This window comes from Miscanthus floridulus, chromosome 9 (assembly GCF_019320115.1).
Source record: "Miscanthus floridulus cultivar M001 chromosome 9, ASM1932011v1, whole genome shotgun sequence".
In the NCBI taxonomy this organism is placed as follows: domain Eukaryota; kingdom Viridiplantae; phylum Streptophyta; class Magnoliopsida; order Poales; family Poaceae; genus Miscanthus; species Miscanthus floridulus.
The window spans coordinates 30,590,623-30,618,168 of NC_089588.1; the positions used below are offsets into that span (position 1 = coordinate 30,590,623).

Sequence of the window (27,546 nt, forward strand, 5' to 3'; positions counted from 1 at the left end):
ACATCTAGTATACATTCGTAGTAATATGAATTCTCCTTTTGTTGTACAAGATTATGATCGTTTAGAGGGCAGTCATAATAATACAAACATTTTCTCATGTTCCTCAAAGAAACAAGTTCACTTTCAAGAAGGGGAGCATTGTTGGTTGCTACCTATGTCTGCTAGATCATCTATTCCTACATTGTCTTTGGTTAGTTCTAATCTTTTGTAGGATAGTGTTGACATACATCGTGTGTATTCGGATCATGGAGTCGACATGCTTGCTGAAATTTTTATGCGAGATGAAATGCTATAAACTTGGAAACATGGTCACGTTCCTTCTCATAATTATTTCAGTCCCCTTTGTTTTTGCAACCCCGTTCTCCTTTATGTTGTGCAGGATCAATTTCAAGCACAATCGACGCCGAGGACGGCTTTTCATCAAGAAAGGGAGGATGATGAGGACATGACACCCATGCATATGACCATGTTTGGCACATGGTATGGAGGGGTAGGAGGCCAGCAAGGGTGTTCAAGTCAAGAAGGAGGTCCGAGGCTAATTCGGTTCGAGTCCCCGAGGTGGAGGCCCAAAGCGACTCAAGTTCGAGTCTGCCTCGGCCTCCAGGACCAGTCTACCTTAAACTAGTCACCCAGGACACATCCGGACTCTGTTTTCAATGATCCACATATGGATGGAAAGCTAATTGGATAAGGAAGCCAACCCGATTGGTTTCACGTTAAAAGCCCTTCGGAATCAATAGGAATCGTCAAAACAAGTCGGCGTTCAGAATCTGTTAGGGTGCTGCGACACCGTCTTTTGGTCCGTTGGACCGTGTATCGTGTTTGGGCCCATTAGGGGGCGCGTCCAGGGGGATGACGCCCAAGACTCTATAAATACCAACCGTCGCTCTCCTTAGGGTTTGGTTTTTGTTTAGTTCTTGATTTCCTCGTGAAACAGACGTCGTTTTGCTGCAACTGTCGCCGACAAGGCCGCTCGCTGTGAACCAGGGCCCCAGTTCTTGATCTTGTTCGCCTGTAGCGATTAGTCCTTTCGAATAAAGACTTGAACTCTTTCTCATTATCATAAGCCTCATATTTATTTGCAATTTCAGATTGCGTTTATCTCGTTCTTGCTAGTGTTCTCGATTCGCTTGCAGGAAAGCCTTCTCGGCGAGGTCAATCGCGTTTGTGTGGTTGATAACCAACGGGGCAGTGGTGTAACGGTTGTGGGGGTCCAAATCAATCTTGGTTCAAAGCCTAGATCGTGAACGTCGAGTCTCCACCAATCGACGCTATCATACATTTTGGAAGATCGGGCCTAGTCTACATCAGTCTCCACCGTAAAGGTCATTGTTCTTGTACCGGCTGGCCCCACACTGGGGACATTTATCCAGTGACTTGAACGTTTCGCCATGAAAAAGTATACAGTGGTTGGGGCATGCATGGATTTTTTCAACCCCCATTGTCAATGGACTTATGACCTTCTTTGCTTGGTATGTGTTGGTGGGAACTGAGTTTGGTTGTGGCAGCACCCATGACAGGAGATGCAATAGATCATTGAAACTACAGTCTGACCAGCCATACTTAGCCTTCAGGATGAGCAGCTCAAGCACAAAATGTAGCAATGTCCAATGTGTCGGACAACCCTTTTCAACACCATACACAGTCTCCTTCGATGTTTTTGTCACCCTTTCCAAATTTTCTAGATCTTTCGGGCTATTTAGTAAAATCTCTGGTCCAAGGGCTCGTATCATGTCCTCCAAATCATCTTCATCCCCGACACGTGCTCCACCATCATTATTGGCACCACCTTCGTCGTTACCATCCCAACCACCAGCATCACCACCTTGTTCATTGCCAAACTCGAAATCCATTCGTGCATCAAGCTCTGCTGAATATTGGGACCGGGATTCTATGGTTTCGTCATCGTATTACTCCTCATCCTCGTCGTTAACAATAACCGTTTCACCATGATGAATCCACACTGTGTAGTCCTCAACAAATTCTCGCATAATCAAATATGATATGATGATAGTCACATCTGTCCATGCCATACGGTTCTTTCAATCTTTACATGGGCAAATAATTGTATTGTTATTCTCTTTCAATGTCGTTGCATGCTTCTTTGTGGCTTCAATAAATTTATCCACCTCTTCACGGAAACCTGCCTTGAACCTTAACGAATCATACATCCAAGAGTTCCTATACTCCATCTTTTACAACAACAACAAAACAAACATTAAAGGACTACTTATTCAGATATATATAAAAATGAAACAAATTAATAATTACTTGAGAATAATTGTATATACTTCAGATATATATGAATATAAATCTAATATAATTACATGAAGCATACAAACACACCATGGTAAATGAAAATTAATTAATGGCCCATTTATCCATAAATAATTAAAATATATATTTATTGATTACAATAAACAATTTCAAAGACAACAATTAGCAACAATTATACTTTACCCAATATCTTTCATACAAACCCTAGTCCAATTTCATCAAACATAAATTTACAAAAATGAAATTAATAAAAAAATCAAACCTAGATCTAGATCCATATGCACATGAAACATCCATAAAACTAACTAATTGTTCACTAAAATCAAGAAACATGGACCAAATAAGGGTATGATCTTGTTTCCCTCCCAAATTTACCCTAGTACATTTAAAACTTGGGTCTAATTTGCTTCATAAGTAGCTCAAGCACCATAGAAGAGAGAGAAAAACAAAACTCTAATTACTCACTAACCAACCATTAAAACTTCAAAAAAAAGTATGGAATAGCATTTTCTTACCTTCTACAACCTCTCCACCAAAGGATTTGAGACCAAAATCTTCCCCCCTTAGTAGAGCAATTTTTGGGAGGTGCCCAAGGCCTCCCCACCTTTCTTTCACGGGTTGGAGTGAGTGACCCGAGGAGGAAGAAGGTGCTGCATCTGTTTTATATGGGGGCATTTGTAGGGGCGGCTGGTGATTGAGCCGTCCCTACAAATCGGAGCTATAAATACAGGGCCATTTGTAGGGGCGGCTCAATCACCAGCCGCCCCTACAAATAACATTTCTAGGGGCGGCTGGTGATTGAGCCGCCCCTACAAATCAGACCCCATTTGTAGGGGCGGCTCGTAACACCAGCCGCCCCTGCTGTTCCATTTGTAGAGGCGGCTATTGTCTAGGCACCTGAGCACGCCACTGTAGGGGCGGCTCCATCACCAGCCGCCCTTAAAAAATCGAACCGTTGCTAAAAATCATTTTTTACGTAGTGTATACAACACGACTATGAATTAACCAAATTGCGACAACACATTTAAAAGGTTCAAAACTTACACAAATATACATACATAAGATAAGGTCTTACATAAACACGAGACTACAATACTAATTCTCATGTCTAAGTTGCCCTTTTAGATTTAATGCACACCTCAACGTAAAATCCTTTACGACTGCGGCTTTTTACTTAGTTCACGCTACAGTAAACAGCCGCAGCCACAGGGCTGCGAAGAAGTGTAGCCGAGCAAACTCAGAGTGTCTCTAGCTAGCTAATCAGATATGCGTTATTTCTCTCAAGTCTCAAGAGGACTCCAAAAACGAAAGACACCAGGAAACTTGCAACTGAAAAGAGGCAGAAATTGAGCACGAAAGCGCCGGCGAGCGGATACTGCCGCTTGATCGCATGCCTTCCTTTGGAGTGAAAGCACTGCCACTGAAACCTCAAGATGGTGCGCCACGTCGTCGCAGGCTTGATCCAGTTCGCGATGATGATTTGCACGACACTGATAAACAGGTATATAATCGTCAAGACGTTACGGATGCCGGCATCCGCCGCGTACAGAGCCGCGTAGAAGGCCATCATCAAGCTGAGGAGCGACACCCACATGCACTGCAGCGCCCTCACGAAGCTCTTCCACGAGCGGCCGTCGGCGGAGTGCGACGCCGACGCCGACGCCGCCTTCCCGTAGATGAGCAAGATCACGGCGACCACGGCCGTCGCCAGGGCCAGGGTGTCCAGGACGAGGAAGTACTTGAACGAGGCCCTGCCCGCCGACGAGAGGTTCGACTTGCCCGTGTTGCCGTACCCGCCCGGCAGGTTGAACCCCGCGGCGAAGGCGGCGCTGGCAATCAGCTGCGCCACCACCGCGAAGCTGTCGGACGCCTTCCCGATCCTCTCCACTACGTGGCGGTCGCTCCACTGCGTCTTGTTGCAGTCCTGCCTCTGCGGCCGGAGCAGTGCCCCGTAAGCGAACAGCGTCACCACGAGGCTCACCGTGGTGAAGAAGCTGGTCGATCCCTCGACGAGATCAAACGGCGTGCGCCCGTCGTGGTTCAGGACGTCGGCGCGCACCTTGCCCTCCCGGAGAAGGGCTTCCGCGACGTCGGGCGTCCCCGCGGCCACCGCGAGGTGGAGCGGCGTGTTCCCGTCCCTGTCCTGCGCGTCCAGGAGCCCCCGCGGGCAGAGCTTGGGGTTGTTGATGGCGAGGGACACCACCGATGAGGAGCGCTTCTCCCTTGCCGCGGCGTGCAGGAAGGTCCCTCCGTCGCCGTCGCGGAGGTCGGCGGCGTCGGGGCAGCTCTTTAGCATGTCCTTGACCACGCCGTGGTGCCCCATTCGCGCCGCGACGTGGAGAGCCGACAGCCCGCTCGAGTCCTTCTTGTACACCGTTCCCGGCGGCCCGACGCGCAGGATTGCACTCACGATGCTGCGATCACCGTCCGACGAAGCAAAATGGAGCGGGCCGCTGCCGCTGCTGTCGACTTGGTCGGCCAGAGTTGGCCTCCATTCCAGTAGCAGGTGAACCATTTCTGCAGGCAACGCAAATGCTGAACACATTAGTTCACTGCATTATTTGTTTTTTCTTTCAGTAATCCTTATTATGCAACCATTAAGAATCCAACAAGCAACTAACCTGAGCTCTGGAAAACGGCAGCGTGCAGAGCATTCTGTGCGCTTGGCCCCATCGATGACGCGTCCTTGCACTTGGTAATAATCGCTCTGACTGCTGGCACCGAGCCGCTGATTACTGCCAAGTACAACGGCGACACGCCGGCGTTGTTCAGCTCGGCCGCCGGTTCTGCCGCCGCCGAGACCAGTACCTCCACCGTAGCGCCGTGCCCGTGCCTCGCCGCCAGGTGGAGGGCCGTGTCCCCTGCATCATTCTTGCACCCCACAATGTTCACGCCACGGTCCCTGGCCAGCTCGACGAGGACCGCGACTGCCCTGGCGTGCCCAGCCCTCGCCGCGCAATGCAGCGGCGTGTCCTGCGCCGAGTTCTGGCGAGAGAGGAGGCCCTGATCCCTGAACCTGAGGTAGAGCTCCCGGATCAGCTCATGGTGCCCTTGCTCCGCAGCCACGTGTACAACGGTTTTCCTCTCCGCAGTCAACTCAAGTATGTCGCACTGTCCGTGCATAACAGTGCCTGAAACGGGTACTAAGGAAATTAGAATTTTAACTGAATCCGTGTGTCAAATGACGAGCTCAATTGAGTCAGGTTATAAATTCGTCGGCTAGGTTAGGGACTCTGGTTTTCCCGTGCCTTGTTTGGACACACTTGCATCTTAACGTGTGTTGGAGTGGATTGAGGTTACTCCAACACACTTGAATTAAGGTAGATACAAGTGTATCCAAACAAACCTTTATTAGGGTATATATAGGAGGATGCCAGAGGGAGGCAAGGACACTAGATAGGAACCGCTGGTTGTACCTACTATACAAGTATACCAAAACGTTTCTAACAATTGCCGACTAAGAGCAACTCCAGTAGAAGCCTTCGAATCATGGTTTCTACTTTTGATTTGAGGCCCTCTAACTTTGAGGACATGATTTTTTTTGCATCTACAATATAAGGAGCTCTCAAATCTATTCTAATAGACACTATTGGCACATGTGACCCACTCGTCATTCCCTAATCTTCCCTCCTAAGCTACGCGAGTGTGTGCGGGAGGGAGGAGAATAGTGGGGGAGATGGATCTGACGGTGTTTCTACATGGAAGAGGAGCCGTTAGGGGAGTAGGCTAGGCAGAGGCACGCCATTAGCGGAACCGAAGGGAGGACGACAACAGGAGAGTGGGAGGGGTAGCCACTTGGGGAGGCCACACGGAGCGTTGGATGGGTGGGAGGGGCATCAGACAACAGGCGCACCAGGTCAAGAGGAGTGTCAAGAAGCATAGCAAGCACTCGGGCGTGCACGGTCTAAATTGGTCGGGGAGATAAACGACTGAAACTGAAAAGTAAGGTCCTCGTCTAGATTCCTAGGAGAGTTTAAGAGCCTCCTACTTTTAGGGGTCTGTCGGTACAGAAAGTGACCAACTAGTGAATATTTGTAGTTTTGCTGTACATTGTGATCGGAGGTGGCCTAGCACTCAATGACATATGATTTATACTGGTTCAGGCAACGTGCCCTATGTCCAGTGTGGGTCGGTCGGTGACTTTATTCCTGAGCCCAGGTGCTCGAACTCTGTAGTGGGGTTACAAACGAGAAGGAGAAATGTGGGGTGTACGAAAGGCCCGGTCGGGTCCGACCGAAAGGGCCGAGGGCGACCAGAACTCCACTATGAGCTAGGTGTTCAAGCGTGTGCTTGAGGGGTTTGTGAGCTATCAATCTAGTGAGTCTGAACTTGAAGAATAGACCTCCTTTGCTGGAGGGAGCGCATCCCCTTTTTATAGATAAAGGGGATGGCTTTACAGGTGAGAGGGAGAGAGAGTACGGATGTTACTAAGCCTTGTTGCCCAAGCCGACGAGGGTAGCGATGATGGTAGGTGCCCACAATACTGGTGATGTCACTGTAGAATGTTAGGTGCACATGGGAGGTTTGTGTTAGCTTCTTCAGGAAGGGTGGATGTCGGTACCTGCAAAATACTATTGGTATGTGAGGAGCCCTACCCTGTGTACCAGGTATGGTGAACTCTGGCGCCCACTATCGATGCCTAGAGGTATGTGGGAGGCTTTTTGCCATATGGGAGCCCAATGGCGCCTACAATACTGTAGACACAAATGTCGGCGCCTACAATACTGTTTGTGTCAGGGCGGTTGAGGAGCACTGTTCCCACAGGCGTACAGGGTATGGTCCCGGTATCGTGGTTTGACTTTGTGTGCTGCCTTCTCCGTTCGCCCCTGGCCCCTTCCGAGCGGACGCCCCCGGTCGGATGGCCCAGTCGGTCCTGGCCGCGCCAGTCGGAGAAGAGCGGTAAGCAGGCTTCCTACGGGTCCCCGGTCGGAGTCGCGGGGTTGGAGTAGGAAGCAGCGTTTTGGGCCAGGCCTTCCGATCGGAGAGACCGCCTGGAGGCGGCTGGTGCCCGAGGCGAGCGCTCCGGTCGGAGGTGGGCCGAAGAAGTTGATGAGCGGGCGTTCATTCTTTCGGGCAGACCTTCTGGTTGGCAACCGGACTGTCCTTCCGGCCCGTCGTATTTTTAGACTTTTGGGCCGGCCCATGAACTACATGCTGTTCTCCTAGGCCGAGCCCGGGCGTGGAAGCCAGTCCCCGAGGGACCCCGGGTTTGTGAACCCGACAGGAGCCCCCGAGCCCCCGAGCCCCCGGGCGATTCGAGCAGAATCGTCCGGGGGATTTTTGTCTTGCCGGCGGGTGCGCGCGAGCGCACCCGCAGGTGTAGCCCCCGAGCCCCCGGGCAGTTCGGGCAGAACTGGCTGGGGGGTTTTCTGTGTTGTCAGCGGGAGAAGTATTTTGCGTTGTGTCGGCGGGTGTGCGCAAGCGCACCCGCGGGTGTAGCCCTCGAGCCCCCGGGTGGTTCGGGCAGAACCGACTGGGGGTGTTGCTTCGGTGGACGTGTGTGTTTTTAGTTTTGAGACGAAATTTTGTTTAACCTTGGCGTCGCTGTGCAGCCGAGGGGATTTTTAGGCGTGGGGATGAGACAGAACTTACTGATCCTGGCGTCGGTGCGCGCCACGGATGGAGATAGCCTGGTTCGGATGCGACAAAGCTCACTAATCTTTGGCGTCGATGCGCACTGTGGGATCGGGCGAGGCGGAGCCGCGAACGGACCCAGGCGTCGGTGCGCGCCATGGATCGAGAGAGTTAGTTTAGTTAGTTCAGGAATCATACGAGCCGAAGCTCGTGGATCCTGGGAGCGCAGTCAGAAGTGAAGCCGTTACGCGAGTTTAGGAGTCGCGGTCCCAGGTTTTATTGGAGCGCAATGAAGCCGTCTGAAGCCGTTACGCGAGTTTAGGAGTCGCGGTCCCAGGAGCCATAGCCGGATGTCATAGATCCTATCGATGCGAGTTCGGGGTCGCGGTCCCAAGAGCCGCAGCCGGATGTCATAGATCCTGTCGACGCGAGTTCGGAGTCGCGGTCCCAAGGTTTTTTGGAGCGCAGTCGGAAGTGAAGCCGTTTTAAAGCCGAAGCGTAGTTAGTTTGGTTAAAGATCGGACGAGGCGATGCTCGCGGATCCTGGCATCGGTGCGCGCCGTGGGACCGGGCAAGTCGGAGTCGTGGATCTGGCGAGTTCGAGGTCGCCATCCTTGGAGTTTTATCTTGAGCCCCCGAGCCCTATTGGGCCTTTCATGGGGGTCGATGTGAGTATTGTGCGTTACCCCATCCTCGGTTCCTCACAACCGGAGGGGCTGAGTTTCGTCGCCTGTCCCGATCGCTCGGGCTCGAAGACTAGCTCGGTGAGTTCGCTAATGGGTGTGATCGAGTGGAATCCAGGTCCATCGTTCGTAATGGGGTCGGCATAGCCCTCTTGTGACATTCCACTACTCCTTTACCTGCAACCCGGTAGATGCCTAGGTCGTTCAGGAGACCGACCCGGGTGGCCTAACGGCCTCCCCTTCGATGGAGATTCTGTGGGCCTGGTGAGAGGTTTAGGATCGAACGAGAAGGTTGAGATGACCCGATCTACCAGACCAGGCTAGGGCCGCAAGGTGCTCATCTACGGTTTTCTCCCCTGGCTCTGTTGGTTGCCCTATGTTGAATGAGGCAACCGCCGCTTCGTGACACAACACGGAGCGTTCTGGTGCATTTCGCTGCACGTGCGATGCTTAGTTCCCGAGCCCCCGAGCGGTTCAGGGCCCAAATCATCTGGGAGGCGCGGGCGTATGGAATGAGATGCGCGTATGGATGTATGAAATGATTTTATACTGAAATAGAGGGGGTTTTTGATAGTGTTTACCTTGGCGACTAGAGTGACGGGGCTCGGAGAGCTTCAGTCGGAAATGTCCGACCGGGACCCATGCTTGTCGTTCGTGACGGAGTCAGCATGGCCTACATGGGGCGTCCCTTCGCTTCCTACTTGTGTCCTGGTGTGGATACTGAGCGACTCGATCGACTCAGGGGGTCGGTTGGTCTCTCGACGGAGATTTCGTTTTAGGTCTCCCCTGGCCTGGGGGAGCGGGGAGCTGTCCGCGTGCGGTGGTGCTTCGGTTCCTGTGCCCGTCGTGTGGTAGTGGTTGATCGTGCGGTAGTGGTGGGCCACGGCCAGGCCATGTCCCGTATGATCAGGAGCCGTTCCATCGAGCAGGGCGCGTCTCATCGGTTCAGGGCACGTCTCATCTGCATTAAATGGGAAAAGAGAGAGAAATTCTTGCTCCGCCGTTCTACCTCCCCCGATCGGAGCATCCTTCTTTAACCGCTGTTCCCTTTCCTTTAAGTAGGAGCAGGGAGAGGGTTTTTGTTTCGTTCTTTTGCCTATTCCTCATCTGCCGGCACCTTCTTTCTTCCTTTTTGCCGTGAGCGTTCCTGAGAGCCGTGGAGGTTTCTAGGGAAGAAGGGGAAGAGAGCGAGGGAGAAGAGAGGAACTCACCGATCCTTCGTGATTTGGAGCAAAATGTCTGATTGGCGGTCGTCCACCATGAAGAAGTTGGTGCTGGAGGCTTTCGTCGCGAAGGGGTTCCTGCCGCCGCAGGAGGTGGCACACTGGAGGGTCCCCGGGAAGGAGGAGTTCCCGCAACCTCGTCCCGATGAGGTGGTTTCTTTCCTCACTTTCCATGAGCGCGGACTAGGGTATCCCGCGCACTAGTTCCTGCGCGGGCTCCTCAACGAGTGGCGTCTGGAGCTACAGCACCTCAACCCGATGGGGGTGTTGCACATCGCTGGTTTCGTCACCGTCTGTGAGGCTTTCCTCGGGATGGAGCCGCACACGGATCTCTTCTGGCTTTTCTTCTCCAGGAGAGCTATGGCGGACTAGAGTTCGGCTGAGATCGCACCGGTCGAAGGCTTCACCCTGCAGAGGAAGCCGCGTGCGGGAGGCTCGTATCCCGCATACACCCCATGTGACTCCAACCGGAGATGGCATGGGGAGTGGTTTTATATCCGGAATCCGGTGGGGGCGCCGTTTCCCGCGTTTACCGGCGGGAGGCCGGTGAAGCAGAAGAGTTGGTCGTGGGGCTGCGCCCACATGGAGAAGCACAAGGTGGGGGTCATCGAGGAGGAGCTGCAGAAGCTTGTAAGGGGCGGCCTCGACGGGGTGCAGGTGTTCCGCACCCTTTACCGCCACTGGGTTACGCCGTTGGCGGAGAGGACGCACTCGATGTGGACGTACGGTGGCCGGTCGGACCCAGACCGAGCGTCGCCGGAGGATCTACCGGACGATGAGATCTGGAGCTGCATCGGCCGAGTGCTGCAGCTGAGGCCCGGAGAGACGGTTGAGGGAAAGCCCATACCGTTCAATGCCTCGATCGTGCCCACACTGATACGCTCTTTGTTCGTGCTCTTTCTCTGCTCCTTTCCCTTTTCTTTGATTTTGGTTCAATCGTTCCATAGGGGCTCGGGAGGTACAAGTCCCGACCGCACCTTCCCAAGGGTCCGGAGGGCCGGGCCCGGCAGGCCGTCCGGAAGGAGGCGGCTGACGCCCGGAAGAAGAAGAGAACCCAGGAGGTTCAGCGGAAGGAAGAGAAGAAGAAGGAGGTTGCCCGGCGCACGAGGTGATGAGGACATCACTTCTTCAGAGGTACCTGCTGATCCTCCAACCGTCATGCAAGGTCCAATGACCCGGGCTCGAAAGCGACAACTCAATTTAGAGGTGAGCTCGTTCTTAAGCGATACTTTTCACACTTTTGAGAATAGACTACTACCTAATGATGTTATCTTGCTTAGGAACATTGGAGAGGGTCATGAAGGACTTAGAGGAAGTGGTGGAGGTGATGATGACCAGCAAGGACGTCCAACACAAGCCGGAGGCCCAGTCCAACAAGAATTCGAGTCTGCCTCGGCCTCTAGGACCAGTCTGCCTTAAACTGGTCACCCAGGATGTATCCGGACTCCGTTTTCGATGATCCACATATGGATGGAAAGCTAATTTGAAAAGGAAGCCAATCCAATTGGTTTCACATCAAAACCTCTTCGGAATCAACAGAAATTGTTGAAACAAGTCAGCATCCAGAATCTGCCAGGGTGCTGCGACACCTTCTTTTGGTCTGTTGGACCGTGTATCGTGTTTGGGCCCATTAGGGGGCGCGTCCAGGGTAGGCGACGACCCTAAGACCTTTATAATCATACGCCGCCGCCGTCATTAGGTTTTGGGTTTTGCTTAGATTATTCTGTCAAGAACAGTTTCGTCGCCTACCCTGGACTCGCCCTGTGAGACCCCAACTTCGTGAGATAATCATTCATCTACAATTTGGTTGCGTTCTTTCTTGTTCTTGCTTGTGTTCTTCGTTGCACAGGCAGGGATTAGCCTTCTTGGCGAGGTCAACCTGGTCCGTGACTTGGTTGATAACCAGAGGAGCTGTGGTGCTAAGATTGCAGGGTTCCATCTTTCGATCTGAAGCCGAATCGGTGTGTCATTCTCCGCCACAACGATAGTTACCATCACCTGACAGAAAATTAGGATCTCCGTCTCCATTATGAGGGCCGGGGAACGTAGGAGCGACGTCGAGTCGGAACTCGCGTCGAACGATCCTATGGACTTGGACGACATGGTCTTCTCCGACAAGGAGGAGAGTCGGGAGGTCGTTGTGACCTCGGCGGTGCGTCGCGACCCTGCAGTGACGTCCGTCGGTGAGGAGCAGGAGGCCGCACGGCGTGCGGAGGTTCCTGCATCGAGGAAGCGTGCAGCGAGTGCGGACGCCGTTGGCAAGCGAGCAGTGAAGCGGATGCGGTCACCGCGCCTCTTGGTGGTGCCGCCGGTCCCGTCGTCGCCTGCAGCGGACGCGGCTGAGCGAGCCGGGCGGTCCGAGGAGCGGAGTGGTGCTGGCGTGGCGATGGGACCGGCGCCAACGCCAGACTTGCAGCCGGAGGAGGCCCCGCCTACCATGGGTACGGTCAAGCAGCTCAGGCGGTCTGAGGGGCAGACTAGCGCCCGGTCGATACGCGACTCGTAGTCGGAGGACGCCCCTCCTGCTGCTCCGGTCGGGGAGTCCCGAGCCAGAGGTCATAGCAACCCATAGGCCGGGCAGGAGCTGGTCGGGATGACTCTGACCCCGTCTGAAGTGAGGGGGCGCAGGTCGCAGCCTAGGAGCGGCCCTCGTCCTGTAGGTCCGTGGTCGTTGGAGTCTGCCTTCTGGGTCGTGCCGCTCGCCACCCGGTATGTTTCCTTTTGTTGCTTCTTCGATTCTTGCTGGCCGAGTCTTTTTGGAGTGTGGCTTACCCGTGATTTTTGTCAGCGGCTAGGGGATGCCAGGGTTGAGCATCGCCCTGACCCCCGTGCGGGAGGTTTGGAGGCCCACTCTACAGCATGTAGCGGCGAGCGAAGGGGGGAGCAGGGTGGCGGCGGCGAAGCCTTCCCTTCCGGGGGTGGTGCCCCTAGGGGTGGCTGCTGATAACGTGACAGCGGCAGCGATGTTGTTGGCGGCGATCCTGGTGCCGATGGCGGGGGTTGCGTCGGAGGTAACCCTCGCGGCCCCTCCTCCGCCGGTCGCGATGGAAGAGACGAGGGAGGGCGTGCTCCCTTCCTCGCCGGGTGGAGGGCTGCACGACCTATCCTTGCCGTCAAAGCCGAAGGCGCTGGAGGGAAGTGTGGCCGGGATGGAGTTGGGATGCGCGGTGGCATCCTGCGTGAATGAGGTGGTGGAGATTCTGTTTGACGACGAGGCAGATGCCGTGGCAAAGCCACCGGTGTCGCCGCGGGAGTTGGAGGTGTCGCCGCGGGAGCTGGCGGTGGTCCAGTCGAAGGCTGGGCCTTCCGGCGGTTCGTCGGAGGGTGACCTAGAGTGGCCCTTCCCAGAGGACCCGTCAAAGGCGAGGTTCGTCCTCCGGGATTCCCGGGAGTGCCATCTCTGGGACATTTTTGGGGGGTAAGGGCATGCCACGGTGTCCGAGCTCACCAAGCTGTCCGCGAGGCTCGAGAGCACCCGGAAGCAGGCTCAGTTCTCCCGGCAGTTGGTTGAGGTTGACCTATAGCTCACCACGGAGGTGAGTTTCTGGTACTCACCCTTACCCTTTGAATCTTTCGTCGGTTGTTTTTAGCATGCCTGTTTTTCATAGGAAATAAGGAAGGTGTCGTCCCGCAAGTCCTACTTCCTTCGGGTGGAACATGCCCGGACGACCGAGCTTGAGCATCGGGTGGAGTCTGCCTGCCGTGAGTCCCAAGTCCGGGCGGCCGCGGCACGGGTGGAGGGACAGCATGCGGCAGAGCGGGCAATTGCTGCCGAGCAAGGGCTCGAGGCGGCGAAGGTCCGCCAGGAGGAGACTGAAGCGGGGCTGTGGACGTCCCTGGCGAATACTGAGGCGGCGCTTCAAGAGGCCTTGGCGGCCCTTGAGCCAGAGCGGGCCGCCCTGGAGAGGGCACAGAAGGCCCTGGAGGTAGAGCAGAGGACCCGGTCGGAGGCAGATTAGGAGGTGCTCGCGCTCTAGAGCCAGGTGATGGGGATGGAGGACGCGAGTGCTCGGCTGCACGAGTAGGTGGCTCGGCAGGCAGAGGATTTCTCCACCCTTGAGGCCTCTCGCATCGGTGCGTACCTTTTTGTTTTCTCGTGGTGTTGATTTTTCCCTCAGCCTGTTTCTAAGTTTGTCACCCTTCCTCCAGAGCTGGGTGAAAAGGTGAAGGCACTGGAGCGAGACCTAGAGACGTCCAAGGTGAGCTTCAGCCGGAACGCTGAGGAGCTAGCCAAGTCCTGTGAAGAGCGACGTGCTCTCGAAGGGGAACTCGACCAGATCCGCAACGCTGCCCGGCTTGTCATCTCCGAAATCTTCGGGTCGGCGCCAAGTACCAGCGCACCCGCGGTCTAGCTGGCGAAGGTCCTGGACGTGGTCAAGGACCTTGTTAGGAGCGGGCTATTTTATGGAGCGTCGGGGGTGCTGACCTCGGTGGTGACGCACCACCCGAACCTAGACTTCGACGCTATCTGCAGTGGGTATGCTGAAGGTCTGAGCATGGAGGACATCTAATCAATCGGGGTGAGCTTGCTGCCGTACGTGCGGTCGGTGTCAGAGCAAGTCTCCGCCGAGTGGGTGATGGACGTTCGCCGTCAAGACATGGCCCGAAGCATGCGTGGAGAGAATGCTTCTGAGCCTGCGGATAGCCCGGAGCCTGGTTCAGGGGGAAATGTCGCCTCGGCCTCGATCAAGCCGAACGTTGTGCCACTAGGGAGTGAGCAGCCTACGCCTTCGTCGGCCGCGTCGCCAGCAGATGCCGTCGGGTCGGTTTAATAGCTTGCATAATATAAGTAGTTAGTAAACATAAAAAGTTTTAAGTTCGTGGGGGAGCCCCCCGTGTAAGACGTTCGTGGTGTGTTTTAATGTCTGCAATCGGTTTTTGTTTTTGTGATGGAGTTGCTCCGTTCGGGGAAGCTTGTTCCCTTTCGTTCCTTAGTTTTCCCTCAGCATAATTTTGTTTTTTACTTCTTTCTTTCTCATACCTGCCCGTTTGTCCCGTAGGTTGCAACCTTGTGAGCCCGGGGCGTGGCCCGTGAGGCTCGGCTGCTCGTAACCATAGGAAAGGGCGGGGTGCGATCAGTCGGAATGTTTTAAAGCAAAGCTACGTAAGGCAAATCAAAAGAATGAACCGCCCTTCTGTTCGGGTGGGAAGGAGTTTTCTCCATACGACAGTGAACAAAACAGAGAGGTAGTATTGCCCCCTAGTGGAGCCCCCGAGCGCCCCAAGCCGAAAAGTGTTTGGGTCGGGGTGCTCTTACAGGAGCGTACGTTTAGTGAATAATGGTAAGACTGAAACTTAGGGAAAGGAAAAAATGACATAGCTGTTCCAAGCATTCGGAGAGAACGTCGTCGTCGTTGTCTTTCAGTCGGTAGGCGTCCGGTCGGATCAATTCAGGCTTCAGTCGTCTGGATCCTCGCCCAATGTGCCCCCTTCTTCTGTTGCCTTTTTCGTTCCTTGGCCTACAAGTCTACCTTAGCAGACGCTTGAGGAGCTGGCAGTCCTTGTAGAGATGGTTGACGGGATAGTTGTGGTTGGTGCACGGGCTTTCCATGAGCTCGTGGAAGTGTCCTGATCGGTCCTACTGGGGCTGCGTGCCCAGGTGATCGGCTGCGGCGACCGACGCGGAGTTGGCCGGTCGGCGGCGATCCTTTCTGTTCTTTTTTTACCTCTGCGTGGAGGGGCCCTCGTCTTGATCCTGGCATTTGGCCTTTCCTTTGCCGTGGCCCCCATCGAAGTGCGGTGAGAACGGCGCTTGCTGGGGGAGTCGGGCAAAGGTCGGTGGTCCTGGGCCATCAGTGCTGGGACTCCGGTCGCCGCTGCACGTGCCTTGGTTTGGTCCGAGCCGCACGTAGATAGGCGGTTGGTGCGAAGCGGTCATCAGGTCAAGATGAGGTGCCATTGCGGCCTCATGTGCCACGCTCAGCGGTTGTTGCGGTGATAGAGTGTAGTGCCCCATCTGCTGCGTCCCTGTTCCTCAGACGGGGAGCGGGGCCGCGAGTCGGCGTCGCGATACGGAGCATTCCGCTTGCTGAACGGCGGCGGTCTCCACCAGTGCCCGGAGGTTCCGGTGGATGGCCCGTTTGCGAGGGTCGTTCGGCTCGAACAGGCCGCACAGGAGCATTGCCGCGGCGGCAATGTTCTGACTGGCCCGAGCGAACTGTGGGGGATCGGTCCCTCTATCCAGGGTGTTGCGCTGGACCTGGCGGGCGCGACCCCGAGCGCCGTTCGCCGGTCCACGCGCCCGGGGCGCGGCGTAGCGCACCGAGCGTGCTGTCGCAGTTGGTGGCTGATGCGGCCACTATAGTCGTAGTTCCTCCTCGTGCTCATGTGTGAGCTCGGGGGTCTCCGTATGAGGGTCCGAAGGGGCGTGAGTCCGTGAGGACTCCGTTGCCCCTGGCGGCTGTTCCGAAGAGTCCGTCATGGTGCACTCCCTGGGTGCCACATCGCCGATGCTGGAGCCATCACTCCCGATGTCGTCGTCCATGATGTCGAGGAAACAGGTGGGACCGTAGCTCGCCATCCCCACGAACTCAGACGTGGGAGGAGGCGGCGCCATAGTCTTTTGGAGCCCCCGGGCGTACGCGTCCACGAGAGACACGAGGCCGTAGGGGAATCGGTTGTACGGTGGCCGCGATGGGGACAACGGTAGCCCTCCGGGTATTTGGCGAAAGATAGAACGTAGTAAGTAAATAACGACATGTATATTACTCACAGCGGGGTTTGAGCAGAGAGTTTGCTCGGAATGAAGTGCAGATGCCGCGCCGTTGAGATCGCGCGTCCCGGAGTCGATGGAGGATGTCTCTTCGACGGGTGCCGGGTCGCGAGTCTCCTCGCGGAGGTGGAGTACGCCGAGCTGGTCGGCGACGAAGTCCAGGCTTCCGAAGAGGAAGGCCTGGGATGGCCAAAAAACGAGTGGAACCCGCATCCCCGCAGGCGAGAGTGCGGGATACTCCAGTGAGCCGAGGCGAATCGTATCGCCCGAGCCCGCCACAGTGGGGGTGGCGGAAAAATGGGCTATCCGATGACCAAAAAGTGTTGAACGTACAACGTCTTCCCCACGGACGGCGCCAACTGTCGGTACAGAAAGTGACCAACTAGTGAATATTTGTAGTTTTGATGTACATTGTGATCGGAGGTGGCCTAGCACTCAATGACACAGGATTTATACTAGTTCAGGCAACGTGCCCTACGTCCAGTGTGGGTCGGTCGGTGACTTTATTCCTGAGCCCAGGTGCTCGAAGTCTGTAGTGGGGTTACAAACGAGAAGAAGAAAGGTGGGGTGTACGAGAGGCCCGGTCGGGTCCGATCGGAAGGGCCGAGGGCGACCGGAACTCCGCTATGAGCTAGGTGTTCAAGCGTGTGCTTGAGGGGTTTGTGAGCTATCGATCTAGTGAGTCTGAACTTGAAGAAGTGGACCTCCTTTGCTGGAGGGAGCGCATCCCCTTTTTATAGATAAATGGGATGGCTTTACAGGTGAGAGGGAGAGAGTACGGATGTTACTAAGCCTTGTTGCCCAAGCCGACGAGGGTAGCGATGATGGTAGGCGCCCACAATACTGTTGATGTCATTGTAGAATGTCAGGTGCACATGGGAGGTTTGCGTTAGCTTCTTCAGGAAGGGTGGATGTCGGTACCTGCAAAATACTATTGGTATGTGAGGAGCCCTACCCTGTGTACCAGGTATGGTGAACCCTGGCGCCCACTATCGATGCCAGAGGTATGTAGGAGGCTTTTTGCCGTATGGGAGCCCAATGGCGCCTACAATACTGTAGACACAAATGTCGGCGCCGATAATACTGTTTGTGGCAGGGCGGTTGAGGAGCACTGTTCCCGCAGGCGTACAGGGTATGGTCCCGGTATCGTGGTTTGACTTTGTGTGCTGCCTTCTCCGTTCGCCCTTGGCCCCTTCCGAGCGGACGCCCTCGGTCGGATGGCCCAGTCGGTCCTGGCCACGCCAGTCGGAGACGAGCGGTAAGCAGGCTTCCTACGGGTCCCCGGTCGGGGTCGCGGGGTCAGAGTAGGAAGCAACGTTTTGGGCCAGGCCTTCCGATCGGAGAGACCGCCCGGAGGCGGCTGGTGCCCGAGGCAAGCGCTCCGGTCGGAGGTGGGCCGAAGAAGTTGATGAGCGGGCGTTCGTTCTTTCGGGCAGACCTTCCGGTCGGCAACCGGACTGTCCTTCCGGCCCGTCGTATTTTTAGACTTTTGGGCCGGCCCATGAACTACATGCTGTTCTCCTGGGCCGAGCCCGGGCGTGAAAGCCGGTCCCTGAGGGACCCTGGGTTTGTGAACCCGACAGGGTCTAAGTAGGAGCCCTACTTGACCTGTGTTTTTTACCTGAGCTTTCAAAATATGGTTTAGGAGCCTATTGGAGGAGCCTACTAGAGTTACTCTTATTTGTCATTCCACTGCCAACTCATCGAACAACTATCCTCGAAGCTTGCCCCTGCTTTAGTATCCAACTCTCTGTTCTGTCTCATATTCACCCTTATCCGCTTCTAAGCCACCTAACTACATGCTTTTTATTTTTCTAGAGAGTTATATTTCTTTATTAGTGCGTTATAGCTAGATGATGATTATCATGGTAGCTCCAAAATGAGTGTCCAAAAGTAATATTAAGATTGATAATAACAGACATTTTGCCTTGGTGTTTTATTTTTTTTAGAAAAGTTAAAACAAATAAATAAAGGTTAAGATATAGAAAGATTTGAAATTTGCACAGTAGCAAAAACTTTAATTTGGTTTATTTCAAGGTTGATGCAATTTATTTGTTCTCACCTAAAATTATAAGATTCTTTTATTTTAAAGAAAGGTGGCGTGTCCCGTATTTTTTGTGGCGCACTTGTGTCGCCGTGAAATCAGTTATTGTAAGTACAAGTGTTAGAAGGCATCACGACGGGGACATGCTTGGAAAGTCTCTTTGACGTTGCTTTCCCAGAAGAAGCCATCTACGTTTGATTTGAATATTGACCGTTCAAACACCCAGCAAAGTCGCCACACGGGTATAGTTGGTCAAAAGGTCCGTGGGCCAACGGTCCGGGCATGGCATTCTGGCTCGGCCTAGGTATGGCATGGTCCAAAGGCCATCTGGCCTGTGTCGGCCCAGCGTGCCTAAGCTTCGTCGCCACGGTGTGCTGATCTGGCCCGGCCTGACGAGCCAAGCATGCTGTGCCGCCCCGACCCTCATCGAGTCCTGCCCTCTGTGGGCCCGTACCATGTCAGGTCGAGCGGCGCATTTGGTTGTCTATACATGGTGTACGATTGCAGGCGGGGCAAGTTGTTATCGTAACCAGCCCCGTCCGCCCCGCAAAATTTCCCTTTGCGGCTGTTGTGGACTAACTACAATTTTTTTTGGTCCAACGCGTTTGAACCCACCAAGCCCGTTGGGCAAGAGACAAAGCCGGCTAAGAACCCGCAAGGCCCGCAAGAATCACAACAGACGAACGTCGTATCGCGTGCCGAAGACGTTGCCCATGATGTTGTTGAGAGCGGCGGCATGGAGGTGCGGGCGGCGGACGACGGTGCCAGAGGTTTACTGCTCGGCGGCGACGGAGTGAAGCATGGTCTCCACGTCGCCCCGGCGTCCTGGCTCGTGCACGGCGACGCGGCGCGGGGAGAAGAGTGTTGGAATGTGATCGGTTCGGCTAATCCCGAACTTAATTACGGGATTAATTAAGAGTTAAACTTTCGGTCCACCTACTCGTCACTTATTTTCAACTAAATAAGAACTGCCGTGATCGGCGGCAGCCCTTAGAATTCTAAGGGTTTGGCCTCTGGCCCACGGCGCGATTATAAATAAGAGAGGCGCCCCTCGCGTCACGCTCTCTCTAATCCACATGACTTTTCACATAACCGATCACTTAGGCGCTGGAGGGTCTAGGAAGGTCCGTTTCCTGTCCAGGTCAGTGCCGGTGGCAACCAGAAGGGCGCTGCTACCTGGCACGTCGAGTTCGTCACCTGCAGAGGGTTCCCAAATCCTCGGCCGGTGATCTTCCGTCATCTACGTCATCACCAACAACTGCATCACCACCGGAGGCGCTGATGGCGACTGCCAACACTGGTCTGGCACTGGTCTCGTTCGGCTGGTGCTAAAAAAGAGCTGGCTGATTCATCTCACAAATTCCTCCAGATTCATCCAGATTCCTCCAAGCGAACGGGGCAGTAGTATTTCCGCATTATATGAGTTGTGGTCATGTGTTAGACTATGTATCAGATCATGTGTACATGTGCTACATGTTTTATGCTAAGATTAGATTCAACAATCGGTATCAAGAGCCTACTTAGATCTACCATGACCCTGTTAAGTGCTAGTTCATGATTAGTTCATGGGCCATTTGTTGGGCAAATTTTGTTTTAAGTGCCGAAATTTGAGTTTTATTTTTTCCATAATTAAGTTTCATTTATTATTTATTATCAACGCATTATTTAAGCATTTTTATTAAGTTTTGAGTTAATTAGTGTTACTTTCCATTATTATGAATTTATTTTCTATTTATTTAAACTTGCACACTGAGATATAGATCCACCCTGTACTTTTAAGATGGTCTCTGATTAAATAGAACCAACGCAGAAGTTTGATCGGAGATTTCGCTCATAATTAATTCTGACTAACGTTGATTTAATTATGAGCTATTTAAGATGAATTTCATTTGTTTTCTGCCCAACGGTGATGCAAATTGAAGTTCTTAAGCATGATTTTATTTCTAACCAACGTTGACTTAATTTCAAGCTTTTAAGTTAACATCTTTTCTGTACAGTATTAACTGAGACATTTTTGATATAATTTTCCAGTGAGCAATGTTGCGGGCCTCGTTAACACCATCGATCCCATCAATGGCACCAACTTTCCTGTATGGAAGGAGAAGGTGTTAGTCGTGCTCGGGCTCTCAGAGTACGACCACGCACTATGTGAGGATAGGCCTGTTGCACTCGATGAAAATGCAAATGCTGATGCATTAAGAGAGTACCAAACTGAGGTTGAAAAGTGGGAAAAGAGCAACATGATTGCTAGCATGATCATGAAGGCATTGATCTCGCCTGGCATAAAGGGAGCAATCCCTGATAAGAAGGAAGATGGTGAGGAGCTGACTGCAAAGGAGTTCTTGGCCTCTGTTGAGGAAAATTTCAAGAGCTCATCTAAGACTTATGCCACCACTCTCATCATGAAAATGTATACCTCACGCTATGATGGGCAAGGTGGGATTAGAGAACATATTATGAGCATGTGTGACATGGCTGCTAAGCTTAAGGCACTTGGTATGTCTATTTCTGAGGGCTTTCTTGTGCATTTTATTATGACTTCACTGCCAGCTCACTACACCCTGTTTAAGATAAGTTACAATACTCAGGAGGGGAAGTGGAGCATTTCTGAACTCATCAGCTATTGTGTTGAAGAGGAAGAAAGGCAAAAGTCTGAGAAGAAAGACATGGCTAACCTTGTTGCTTTTGGCAAGGGAAAGCATCAGGCTGATGCTAGCAACAGCAAACAGCCTAAGAAGAAGTTCAAGCCAAATAAGAATAACAACAATAATAACAAAAATAATAATAATACTAAGAATTTTGGCAACAACAATGGCAAGAACAATGCTAAGAATCATGCTCAAAATAATGACCCTAATGTTTGCAGCTTCTGTGGCTTGCCTAAACACTTCCAGAAGAATTGCCCCAGCTTCATGGAGTGGCTTAAGAAGAAGGGTAATGATTTTATCTCTTTTGTTGATGAATCATTTTTAGCTAATTATTCCCCTGATACTTGGTGGATTGACTCAGGTGCCACTGTGCACATTTCCAATTCATTACAGGTGTTCAGTACGATGAGAACTATAAGAAGGGGGAGCGAAGTCTTAGAGTCGCTGATGGACACGAAGTTGAAGTCAAAGGCATTGGGAGCTTCTCATTAGACTTAGCTAGGCTTCAATCTTCAGCTTGATGATGTGCTTTATGTTCATGGTCTTAAGAGGAACCTTATTTCAGTGTTAGCACTAGATACTTCTGGATACATTACTAAGTTTGGCAATAATAAATGTGTCATCGAGTTTAATTATATTTAGATTTTTGTCGCTCCTCTTGTTGATAAGCTTTATATGATATCTCCTGATTCTATAATGAATGTGTGCGATAAGTCAAATAAGCGCAAGTGTAATAATGAGACCTCGTTGAAATTATGGCACTGTCGTTTAGCCCATATTTCGAAGGGAGAATGGAACGTCTCATTAAAGAAGAGATAATCCAACCATTAGATTTTTCAGACTCAGAACAGTGCATCGACTGTATTAAGGGAAAATTCGCTAAGACAATTAAGAAAGGAGCTACTAGAAGTCCGGGTCTATTAGAAATAATTCACACTGATATATGTGGGCCCTTCCTAGTAACATTAGTGGATGGTTTTGATTCTTTCATTACATTCACAGATGACTTCTCTCGTTATGGACATATTTACCCCATCTGCGATCGTTCTGAATCATTAGAAAAATTTAAGATATATAAAGCTGAAGTGGAAAATCAGCACAATGTTAAGATCAAAGTTGTAAGATCAGATCGAGGTGGTGAATATTATGGGAGACACGCTCCATATGGCCAAATCCCAGGACCTTTTGCTAAGTTCCTCGAGGAGAATGGCATAATTGCCCAATATTCAATGCCGGGCGAACCTGAGCAAAATGGAGTGGTAGAGCGTCGCAACCGTACTCTTATGGACATGGTGTGTAGCATGATCAGCAATTCTAATTTGCCAGTTGGTTTATGGATGGAAGCATTAAAGACAGCAGCACACATCCTAAATAGAGTTCCTAGTAAGTCAGTGCCCAAGACACCTTATGAATTGTGGACGGGGAGAAAGCCTATACTTAATTATCTGCGTGTGTGGGGTTGTGCTGCTGAAGCTAAGTTATTTAATCCACAGCTAAAGAAATTAGATCCTAAGACCGTGAGCTGTCAGTTTATAGGATACCCTGATAATTCTAAGGGATATTGTTTCTACTGTCCTGATCGTCATACTAAGTTTGTTGAGACCAGGCAGGCTGTGTTCCTAGAGGATGCAAAAATCAGTGGGAGCTCACAGAGGCGTGAGGTTAATCTTGATGAGATACGGGCCGAATTACCTGTACCTATGACTCAAGAAACAACACCAATAATACATGGCTTGTGCGAGAAGTTAGTGCACCTTCGCCTCAAACTATTAGCATTGAAATTCCTGTTGAGAATCCTAATGTGCAAATTGATGAACCACAGCAGGATGAGACAATAGTTGAGAATGAGATTCAGGCACATGAGCAGACTCAAGCCTCAACTGACAATAGTTGAGAATGAGATTCAGGCACATGAGCAGACTCAAGCCTCAACTAGTCGTGATCCCTAATGAACCCGTAAGGAGATCACAGCGGGAGAGGAGATCTGCTATCCCAGATTACTATGAGACTTATCTAAGTGAAGATCTATATGATGTTGGGAAAGTGGATGATCCAGCTTCTTTTAAAGAGGCAATAGCACATAAGAATTCAGATAAGTGGATTGAGGCTATGCAAGATGAGCTTAAGTCTATGAGCACTAACCAAGTATACGAATTAGTTGAAATTCCTGATGGGGTCAAACCAGTTGGCTGTAAATGGGTCTACAAGACAAAGCGTGATTCCAAAGGAAAAATTGAGAAATTTAAGGCTAGGCTCATAGCAAAAGGTTTTACACAAAAGAAAAGGGTTGATTACAATGAAACTTTTTCCCCTGTCTCAAAGAAAGATTCGTTTAGAATCGTCATGGCGCATGTAGCTCATTATGACTTAGAGTTACATCAGATGGATGCTAAGACTGCATTCCTAAACGGAGACTTGCATGAGACAATTTTCATGGCACAACCGGAGGGTTTTGTTGTGAAAGGCAAGGAGCACAGAGGGTGCAAGTTAAAGAAAGCTATTTACGGACTTAAGCAAGCGTCACGACAATGGTACTTGAAATTTGATGATGTCATTAAGAAATTTGGGTTCATTAAAAATCAGAAGGATAATTGTATCTACATTAAGACAAAAGGTGGACGATTCATTATCCTAGTACTCTATGTTGATGATATCCTATTAGCGAGTAATGATAAGAATATGTTATATGAGACAAAGAATTTCTTGTCATCTAATTTTGACATGAAAGATCTTGGTGAAGCCTCTTATGTTCTTGGCATTGAGATACATCGAGATAGGACCAAAGGAGTATCAAGATTATCACAGAAAGCATATATTGAGAAAATGCTTGCAAGGTACAATATGGATAAGTGTTCTGCCACACCTTACCATTGGCCAAGGGTGCTAAATTTGATGATTACCAATGTCCTAAGAATAAGTTGGAATTAGATGAGATGAGAGATAAGCCATATGCTTCTGCCATCGGAAGCCTTATGTATGCACAAGTTTGTATGCGTCTAGACTTGGCGTACGTATGCTTGGCAGATATCAGAAAAATCTAGGCTTGGTCCACTGGAAAGGTGCTAAGAAAGCTTTACGTTATTGTCAGGGCACCAAAAATTTAATGCTCACATATAGGAGGTCAGATACTCTTGAAATTGTGGGTTATTCAGATGCCGATCTAGGAGGGTGTGTGGATAATAGGAGGTCCACAACAGGCTATATTTTGACCCTTGCTGGAGGAGCAATTTCCTGGAAAAGTTGTAAGCAAAGTATTGCAACATCGTCGACGATGCAAGCTGAAGTTATTGCTTGCTATGAAGAGCTAGGCTGTTTGGCTTAAGAATTTTGTCCCGGGCCTATGAATTGTAGACAGCATTTCAAAACCTCTTACTATGTACCGCGACAATCAGGCTGCAGTACTATTTTCCAGTAACAACAAACCAATTGATGGGTCAAAACATTTAGACCTAAAGTACTATGTAGTGAAGGATAGAACCCATGATCAGACTATTAAAGTTGGGCACATAAGTACTAAGCTAATGCTCGTGAATCCGCTTACGAAAGGCTTACCATATAACCTGTTTAAACAACATGCACTAAGTATGGGTTTAGTGGAGAGCCTCTGAGACTGGGTAATAGGGCCATGTACTCCCAATAAGTAATAAGTGTTCTAACAAGGTATTACGGTGAACTATGGGTAATGGGGTCCCGATGGCGATTAATGCTGCTGACGACGCATTGGTCTGGTCTTGCTGTGGTACTAAGTGTGAACATAAGTGTAAAGCGAACATTAGTTGCATAAGTGCATTAGCCGTTCGATCAAGTGGGAGAATGTTGGAATGTGATCGGTTCGGCTAATCCCGAACTTAATTATGAGATTAATTAAGAGTTAAGCTTTTGGTCCACCCACTCGTCATTTATTTCCAACTAAATAAGAATTGCCGTGATTAGCGACAACCCTTAGAATTCTAAGGGTTTGGCCCCTGGCCCACAACACGATTATAAATAAGAGAGGCGTCCCTGGCGTCACACTCTAATCCACGTGACTTTTCACATAACCCATCACTTAGACGCTGGAGGGTCACATAACCCATCGCTTAGATGCTAGAGGGTCTAGGAAGGTCCGTTTCTCGTCTAGGTCAGTGCCGGTGGCGGCCAGAAGGGCACCGCTACCCGGCACGTCGAGTTCGTCACCTGCAGAGGGTTCCCAAACCCTCAGCCGATGATCTTCCGTCATCTACGTCATCACCGACAACTGCATCACCACCGGAGGCGCTGATGGCGACTGCTAACACTGGTCTGGCACTATCTACTTAAGTATTTCCACATTATATGAGTTGTGGTCATGTGTTAGACTATGTATCAGATCCTGTGTCCTTGTGCTACATGTTTTATGCTAAGATTAGATTCAACAAAGAGGTGCGTGGACACGAGGTGGCGCCAATACTCGCCGTTGGGCATGAACCTGATCTGAACGCCGCTCATCCCGGCGTCGTTCGGCAAGGAGAAGGTGGAGCAGTTCTGGTCCGAGGTGCCCAATGAAGCGCGCCAGGCAGCCCGCCGAGGTCGCGCCCAGCTACGTCTTACTCGCCAGCGAGCAGGAGTCGTCCTACATGACTGAACAGTTCCTCCACGTCAACGGAGGCGTCATGGTCAATTGGTAGACAGAAGCTAGCTAGACGACGACCTTGAGGATCACCGGCGGCGCGGCGGTACGAGGTGTCGCCATGGGATGCGAGTCCTTTGGGGTGTGCGTCGTCGTGTCCAAGTCGAAGGGAATGCAGCAGAGCGAATAGACTACGTACGCACGTATGCGGGCTTTTGCGGGTTTTATGATCAAGGCTGCCAAGTCCACGAAGTATATGACAGCAGCGAGTGTGGGCCAGTGGTCAGCTGCAAACCCGCTTAATCAGTTTTGCGGCGAGCTTTTTGTGGGTTAGCGGTTGTCCACAGCCCACCCCGCTTGCAAGCATACATGGGTGTCTTTCTTCATACCATGCACTACATGCAATATTTACTGATAGAGGTGCTGTTTAGATGGTGGCTAGAAAGATCTGCTTGGACCAAACAACACTCTCAAGCATCCAATTTTGGATGTCTGGGTCAATATTTCTTGCCTAGCAAGGCAACGCCTGTCACATTTCCATCCATACAAGCTTAGATTCTATAGATTGTGCATAGTTGAACAGTCCACGATTGTGACAGTGTCCTCCAGACAACAACTCCAAATTTTGGCTGCGAAAACTACTCCCTCTCTTCCAAATCGTAAGATATTTTATCTTTTTCAAATACATAGTTTTTGTTATATGCACTTAAATATACACTATGTCTTTAGATATATAGTAAAAATTAAGTATGTATATAAAAAAAGTCAAAACGTCTTATAATTTTTCAACGAAGCGAGTAATATATTTAGCTGCTAAAAACCAGTAAGATTTTATTTGAATTCTAAGCTAATATGTCAGGCTAGTGTGACTCCATTAATGTAATAAACGGATGTGTGAGCACTAGTGGCAACAGAACACTCAAATTTTAATATATATATATGTTTCCTTTCCTTGTATGCCAACGTACTACTATTCATCATGAAGAGAAAAGGAGAAGATTAATGTATTACTCCCTTTGTTACAAAATATTAGGGATTCAGTGCTCAAAGTTTGTACCAAATAAAAGGTATTCTAGATCCTCAGCCCCTCTATCCTTTGCCTTTTTTGACAGAAAATATTGAATCTTTTAAACTTATTAATAACGTCACCTATAAATAACCAGCTAGTAATTAAGGAAAATAATAACTAAACTACTTCCATCATCCTAATTAGTGAGGGACAAGACGTGGTCTTTTGTCAGGATTCTTATATTACTGCTCAGGCGTAAAATTCAAATATTAATTCTGGGAGCCAAATGAAGAATTGGAAGCAGAAAAGAAAAAAAAAGGGTCAGGGGGCTGTTTCGTTAGTTATTACCAGTGTCTCGACAGTCTATGGCAGCCGCGGGGTGTTGTTGCAGAAGCCGCGCCGTGACCTCGGCCATCCTCCCTTTGTAGACGGCGCGATAGAGAGAAGGGCACATGTTGCCGACGACCATGCGCTCATGGTCACACTGCGTCGGCGGCGTTGCCTTTGCAGATGAGCCAGCTGGCGAAGCACCGGCGGCGAGGTGGATGGACTGCTGCTGCTGAGGATCCATCCGGCCGGCCGGTGAAACGGTTGGCAGCTCGCTGCGCCAAGCGAGAGTGGGAGATGTATAGTATATGGTCTTTCACTCTTTCTTGTGGAGAAACACGGGCAAGAGAACAGGTGCCGCACGCGCCTTGCAAGATGGCAGATAATGGACATGGACTAGTCCACTACTAGATTCAGGTTCTTTGCCGAGGGGCCAAATTGCTAAAGATGGCAACGGACAC

The 27,546-nt window shown here is 51.1% G+C and overlaps 1 protein-coding gene across 1 annotated transcript; it reads right to left on the minus strand.

Moving 5' to 3' along the window:
• Positions 1-3,328: 3,328 nt before the first annotated feature.
• Positions 3,329-27,418, minus strand: LOC136481647 (protein ACCELERATED CELL DEATH 6-like). The gene is made up of 3 exons (XM_066478977.1): positions 27,107-27,418; positions 4,899-5,408; positions 3,329-4,794 (listed from the first exon to the last, which is right to left on the minus strand). Exons 1-3 carry the CDS (start codon positions 27,327-27,329, stop codon positions 3,530-3,532), a joined length of 1,998 nt encoding a protein of 665 aa, XP_066335074.1. The 5' UTR covers positions 27,330-27,418; the 3' UTR covers positions 3,329-3,529.
• Positions 27,419-27,546: the final 128 nt, after the last annotated feature.

Bases quoted from the DNA above. Each gene is read 5' to 3' on its own strand.
- LOC136481647 (XM_066478977.1), bottom strand. From the start codon at position 27,329: ATGGATCCTCAGCAGCAGCAGTCCATCCACCTCGCCGCCGGTGCTTCG. The intron at 5,409-27,106 runs GTAATAACTAAC...TACCCGTTTCAG, and splicing joins CATAGACTGTCGAGACACTG to GCACTGTTATGCACGGACAG. The intron at 4,795-4,898 runs GTTAGTTGCTTG...CGTTGCCTGCAG, and splicing joins TGCCGTTTTCCAGAGCTCAG to AAATGGTTCACCTGCTACTG.